The following is a 6,672-nucleotide window of genomic DNA, read 5'->3' as shown; positions in this document are numbered from 1 at the left end:
TTTTTTTAATATATGTAGATGTCATGAGAACGTAGAACAATTGCACTATATGATGATGACAACGGAAAGTAAATCATTGCGGGGGTATGTGAGTACTAACTGACAAGATTTGGCAGAAACTTCGGTGAATGATGTGTCTTGCAAAATATATCTGTCATTTCATGAAATTACATTCAGTGGCCCTAGGGGCCTGCTGAATAATTTGTGACATGTTTGCCTGCTTACTATTGAGTATTGGTAGTATATCATTACCAGTCAAGTGTGCGTAAGTATTTAGCTTTGATATTGGCCTTGACCATAACTAATGATCGCATGAACAAGAGTTCAGGTATTAGGACTTGACAATATGGCATGCAAGAGACAGTGTGACACAGTGTGCTCCCAATGCCAGGATTCTGGGTTTAAGTCCTACTAATTTAATTGGTATGCTCTGCGCCTTTTAATTACTAGTTTACAAGTGAAGGTGATTAACACTGAAATGTTTGTGGACCTTTTCAAGTTACTGCAGCTGGGATTGAGCTGTGTGGAGAATTTAGCTGTGTGGATTCATGAACCATTTGCAGAGAACAGTACATGGGAAATAAAATGCATAGTAATTTATTATGGGACAACATTTGATAATTACGAGAGATTATTACATGAAGGCCTTCCCTGAAGGAAAACTATATTTTTTTTACTGTTGGCAGCATGGGTTTAATCTTGGCACACTGCTTTTTTCAGAAAAGGCTATTGTTCCCCACTGTCTTTTTTTATTATATCCATCATAAATGCCTGAAAACACACTTAAAAAAGGTCAATAAATTGTGAAAGACTATTTATTAGTGGATGAGTTGTTGGGGATATTGACAAACAGAAAAAAAAAGTTTTGTCCAGTTTGTTCAAACACCCGTCTCCAGCAATTCCACTTGCTCGCATTCTCCGAGTTGCTCTCTCTCCTCTTGGTGGTTTTGAGCTTTCGTACAAGGAAGATGGATACATCCACTACATAAAACACACACACACACACACACAGTAAGTCCTGCATGAATAATAATGAAAGGACACCTACCTGATTTGACTTGACTTTTTATTTAGAGACACAGTTTGCTTAATCCTTTCCTTTCTTAATAACTTGACAACAGCAATTTTCTCTACTGTAGGTTCTGATTGGCTAATTCATTCTCTCCAGTTGACCTCCCTTTTTGAAATTTGAGATGTAAAAGAGATTGTGTTGTTAATCCACTTACTTGACAGAATAAAGGTGAACTAGTAAATACATAGGGATGATCATAAACACCAGCAGCACAATAATGTCTCTGCGGCTAGAAGTTGTGGTCAGAAAAGAGTCTGCAAAAGAAACAATCGCTGCATTGGTTTACAGATTAATTGGGGGAAAGCTGGTCAACATGAGTTGAAGACACTCAATCCAGGAAGTGATTTAAATGTAACATTTCTAAAGGTATTATTTTTATTATTATTCCATTATTGAGTAAGCACTGAAGGTAATGCAACTTATTTTTATTATAGAATTTATAATTTTGATTACTTCCTGGATCGACTGACTGGTTGAACGATGTCTGTGACTTGTGGGATTTATTTTCAGTTACCTTTGACAGTGATGTAGAGGGGCACACTCTCAGAGGTGAAATTGTGAGAGAAAACATACATTTCATAAACACAGCTGTACTTCCCTTGGTGGGAGTCATCTGCAGCTGGGAAGAGGAAGACAGCAGAGTGATTGACAGCTGGCTGGATATGAGTTCTGTTGGAGCCGATTAACGTGAGGAGGAAGGAGCCTCCTGGGTACTGTGGCTGAGTGGAACAGGTGATGGTGAAGCTGTGGCCCCTGGACACGCCTCCTTTTGTGTCAGTTAGGAATATTTCCGGTTTTGAAAGGAGATCTGCCGAAAAGTTGGGTAAAAAAAGTTATCACAAATTTAATGAAAGCACAGAAAAATGTGCATTATTTTTTATTTCATTGTAACCCACAACATATTTTTACCAGAAAGCCATTCTTGACTTTTCATGCTAATGTGTAGCACATTGTAACTTGATTTAGAAAAGTGCTCTATAAATAAAGATTATATTATTATTATTATTACCTGAGCAAATCACCCCGGCATCATTGCAACAGGATCTAGTGGGAGAGGTAAATGTTGGTTGGCATTCAAACAGTGACTGTTCCGATCCGTTACATGGAATAGAGCCACGGACTACTTGTCCAGTCCCATTTCCAAAGAGAGCGCCACCTGGTGCCGAAATAGCCGAGCCACAGGCAAGCTGTCTACACACCACTGCGGCCTGTGCAATGTCCCACTCAGTGTCCATCAATGTCACCCAGTCTCCAAACAGATACATCTGCACCTTCCCTGCACACCGGCTTCCTCCCTGCACCAGACGCATTCTGTCTTGAGAGATACACAATGAGAGAGCAAGAAAGAGCGAGTAATACGCATTTCCTCTGATGGAAAATAAACGAAATGTATTTGAAACATTTGTTAGGAATCTACCTATGCAAGTGAGTCCTACGTTACTTCCTTTTGTGCAGGAGTTCATGTTTCTGGCCAGTGTATCGCAATCCAGAAGAAGGGATTCGTCACCTTTACACTGGAATTCTTTAGCCCAGATTGGATGCTGCCCTTCCCCATAGAGACCCCCCTGTATAGCTGCAGGAGCCCCACAGCCAAGCTCTCTACAGACTACCTCTGCATCCGGCTGGTCAAAGTCAGCTTCACATACCGAGGTCCAGGACTGATTGGACTTTACCTCCACTCTCCCGGAGCAAGGAGTCGTACCACCCAAAAGTCTCACAAAGGCTTAGGAATGAGACATTTTTATAGATTGTAAATCATTAACAAATGAAAATAAAAGAATGTTTAAAAAAAATCTCGTTCACCATGAGTGGTATACCTGAGCAGACCACGGAAGCGTCGAAACACTGGTAGAATGCATCTCCGTACCCATACGTGAAACACTCATCAAGAGTAGACTCTTTTCCAGAGCATTTCAAATTGCTGATGCTTGTTGCTCCACGTTCCTCTCCTGCTCGGTATGGTACTGCCACCACGCTGCCGCATCCCAGCTGTCGGCACACCACCTTGGCGTCTTTCATGTCCCACTGGTTGTCACACACCCTCTTCCACTCTGACTTGTTGAAGACCTCAACCCTTCCCGAGCAGGAGCTGGTCCCATTCACCAGACGAACGGTAGGGTCAGCTGCACACTCCAGGGTAAAGAAGACTATTTAACGTGAGGGCTGAGTTTTTTTTCCAATCAGTCCTCAACTATTGGTCATTTTTTACTGGGGACTGCAGCTGTCATCACAACAGAATTGGTTTGGTTGGTTTGGTTAATCCATGGTTAAAGGGAAATATAGTTGTGTATCGTAATAAATTATCTATCTAAACAGACGTTTCCTGTTCTGAGTCAACTGTGTTGCACAATTACCATATTGCAGTTAATCTGATGCTGTTTAAATATATATATATATATATATATATATATATTTTAACAAAAATTGTGGATACTCAGTCTAAGCGACACACTCTGAAAAGCAAAGGTTTCCTTTGACAATGTGGTAGAAATCGTATCGCTTATTACTATTTTAAATGTTTCTGCTCTACTCACTTGTACAAAATGTGCCTACAGAACATAAATATAGCTCTTTGGCTAACTTCTCAAGGGCTGTAGACATCTTGTTATGCCGAAGTTTGCAGAACAGCCTGTGAGACATGTAGACTAACCATGCATTGGAAGGGGGCACAGTGGGCTGTACTGAATGTATATAGACCTGAGCTCAACCTTCAACAGGAAGCTCTTGACCTGACTCTGTATGTAAATGGAACATGCAACAAATATCACCACGAGACTGCTTCGGGTTCAATGTAGGTACAGCATCAACATAGCCTGACCTTATAATAATAATGTTATTTTACTGGGAAATCAATGTGTTTTTAAGAGCTTTAGCAAGTTGTCTCATACACTGTTTCCTTGCTAGCACCCTAATTTATGGGATGACCCAGGGGCAGTAAGGTGTAGTTGCTAGATCTAATCCCTGGGCTTAAAGGGTGAAAAAGCGTTTGTTCTGTTCCTGAGCAAGGCAGTTAAGACTAATTGCTCCCTGGGCAGCTCCCTGCACCTGTCCTCTCTACCCAGTGGTTGGGTAAAATACGGAAGCCAAATATCGTTTGGACATTTTATGTGAACTGACAAATATTCCATTTCCCCTTTTCAAAGACAATGTACACCAGATAAGCCATAACATTATGACCACCTGCCTAATATTGTGTAGGTCCCCCTTTTGCTGACAAACCCTGACCCGTTGAGGCATGGAGTCCACTAGACCTCTGAAGGTGTGCTGTGGTGTCTGGCACCAAGAAGTTGGCAGCAGATCCTTAAAGTCCTGTAAGTTGTGAAGTGGGGCCTCCATGGATCGGACTTGTTTGTCCAGCACATCCCACAGATGCTCAATTGGATTGAGCTCTGGGGAATTTGGAGGCCAAGTCAACATCTTGAACTCGTGTTCCTCAAACCATTCCTGAATCATTTTTGCTTTGTAGCAGGGCGCATTAATCTGCTGAAATAGGCCAATGCCATCAGGGAATACTGTTGCCATGAAAGGGTGCACAATGTCTGCAACAGTGCTTAGATAGTTGGTATCTGTCAAAGTAACATCCACATGGATGGCAGGACCCAAGGTTTCCCAGCAGAACATTGCCCAAAGCATCACACTGCCTCCGCCGGTTTGCCTCTTTCCCTTAGTGCATCCTGGTGCCATGTGTTCTCCAGGTAAGTGACGCGCACACACCCGGCCATCCACGTGATGTAAAAGGAAACAGGTAAGGTGATTCATCAGACCAGGCCACCTTCTTCCATTGCTCCATGGTCCAGTTCTGATGCTCACGGGCCCATTGTAGGTGCTTTCGGCAGTGGAGAGGGGTCAGCATGGGCACCCTGACTGGCGGCTACACAGCCCCATACGCAACAAACTGTAATGCACTGTGTTCTGACACCTTTCTATCAGTACCAGCATTAACCTTTTCAGCAATTAGAGCAATCTGTGTTATTCACTTAACCTGTCAGTGGTCATAATGTTATGGCTGATCAGTGTATATCACATATGCAATGTCCAATACAACACACTATCTGTACTTACACTGATATGTAAAGCATTAGGAGTCATTCAGTACATGCACAAACATTACAGAAATACAGAATCCTACCTGTACACCCAGTCATAATTATCATCGTTAGTATCATGGTGGAAACCATTTCTGAAACCTTTGAAGGCTTCTGTTAAAAGATTAAACTAAAGAGTGCTGTAAACTTGTGCCGCTTTTATCATATTACTTCTATTCGCAGACCCAAACCACATCCTCATTTTTCTCACAAATGAAATTCTCGCAGCTAATCTCTGATCATTTACTTGTTGCTTCAGAGTGAAAGAAGTTCCTACATGCATACATCTGTGTTTTTCATGCCGGTATCTGTGCATGCTCGACAAAATCTTTTTCCAAAGAATACCCAAACCTGAGAAGAATGACCTGTGTTAGATGACCCCTAAAAGGTCATGGGTCAAAAGGGCCACATTGCCACAGATGGTCAAAATACCCAGACAGGACAAAAGAACAGACTTTGGATATACTAAGCTGTTGTAAGAAAGACGTTGGAGGGAGATTGCAACATTTAGACTGCAATATTAGACGTTTGTCTCATTCTTCTAATCCTTGATTAAGGATTTCTTCAGCATTTACAGCCTAACAAAAAAAGACAGCCTTGAACACCTAACCTCTTAGTTGGAGGTTATGGCTCGCTCAAATCCGCCATTGCCATCTACCGTAGCATGTTTTGTCACTAGCTTTAAACTTAACCACCAGCTGCATTGCAAGTGACATTTACACATACCTGTTATTCCGTTGTATATAAACTGCACACACACATTGAAGAGCATGTGTTCCCAGGCACTGATATACCTGGTTCTATTTCAGACCCTAAATGCGCTGGAAGTCCCACTCTCATTGGTTGACACAAACATTCTGGGTCAATTAAAGATGAATAAGGAGCAATTATTCAAAGATACTTACTATAAACCATATTGGTTTCCACTTTCATCTGTGATTAATTCTCAGAATAGAGAAACACATTATTTTGTTTGACTCCTAGTCAGCATTCTACCAAGATCCAGTACACCAAATAATACAGTATATGTATTTAAAAAAAGCAGGAATATTTATCTCCAAGTCAAATGTGCTAGCAACATTTCTGTGAATGTTTCAACATGTCCCTAAATGTATATACCTGATTAATATTTGATTTAGCTATTTGGCCTGCATGTCATCATTGTGTCTGGTTGGGATATATTAAGTGTGTCTTTCTTTTTTCTTTGATCTGTGTTTACACAAAGTTGTTTCTGTTTTAACATTTTCTGGTCCTAAATTGGTGAAGAAAACAACAGACTTTGTCCATAACACTTCAAACGTCAATATAAAACTGTGGTTGTTGGTTGGTAAGGTGGTCTGGATGTTTTCTGTAGGTTTCTTATATGATCTGGAACCGACCTGTAGTCTAGCTCATATCTCACTCACTCTCTTTTTCTCTCCATCTCTTGCCGTCATTCTCCCCCTCTCTAACAAGGCTGTGATTGATGAGTGGAGGTCTGGCTGCCTAATGACCATGTCTTGAGCATATGGTTTG

At 41.3% G+C, this 6,672-nt stretch overlaps 1 protein-coding gene across 4 annotated transcripts; it reads right to left on the bottom strand.

The window, feature by feature from the left end:
- Positions 1–531: 531 nt before the first annotated feature.
- Positions 532–5,281, bottom strand: LOC105028559 (deleted in malignant brain tumors 1 protein). 4 transcript variants are annotated; one of them, XM_020054685.2, is made up of 7 exons: positions 5,202–5,274; positions 2,890–3,219; positions 2,490–2,795; positions 2,082–2,387; positions 1,587–1,880; positions 1,227–1,326; positions 532–981 (listed from the first exon to the last, which is right to left on the bottom strand). In XM_020054685.2, exons 1-7 carry the CDS (start codon positions 5,248–5,250, stop codon positions 879–881), a joined length of 1,488 nt encoding a protein of 495 aa, XP_019910244.2. In that variant the 5' UTR covers positions 5,251–5,274; the 3' UTR covers positions 532–878. The 4 variants fall into 4 exon arrangements, with proteins under 4 accessions (XP_019910244.2, XP_019910243.2, XP_019910245.2 ...); XM_020054684.2 differs by having other exon boundaries at positions 2,082–2,795; positions 2,890–3,195; positions 5,202–5,281; XM_020054686.2 differs by having other exon boundaries at positions 2,082–2,795; positions 2,890–3,202; positions 5,202–5,279.
- Between the last annotated feature and the right edge of the window lie 1,391 nt (positions 5,282–6,672).

This window comes from Esox lucius, chromosome 16 (assembly GCF_011004845.1).
Source record: "Esox lucius isolate fEsoLuc1 chromosome 16, fEsoLuc1.pri, whole genome shotgun sequence".
In the NCBI taxonomy this organism is placed as follows: Eukaryota; Metazoa; Chordata; class Actinopteri; order Esociformes; family Esocidae; genus Esox; species Esox lucius.
Note: the sequence above shows the minus strand (reverse complement) of the source record. Positions and strands in the feature narration are given on the sequence as shown.

Excerpts from the sequence above, each read along its gene's own strand:
- LOC105028559 (XM_020054683.2), bottom strand. The coding sequence starts at position 5,250 with ATGGTTTCCACCATGATACTAACGATGATAATTATGACTGGGTGTACA. Across the intron at positions 3,220-5,201 it reads AATTATGACTGGGTGTACAG|TCTTCTTTACCCTGGAGTGT; the intron begins GTAGGATTCTGT and ends CACGTTAAATAG. Across the intron at positions 1,881-2,081 it reads TGCCGGGGTGATTTGCTCAG|ATCTCCTTTCAAAACCGGAA; the intron begins GTAATAATAATA and ends ACTTTTCGGCAG.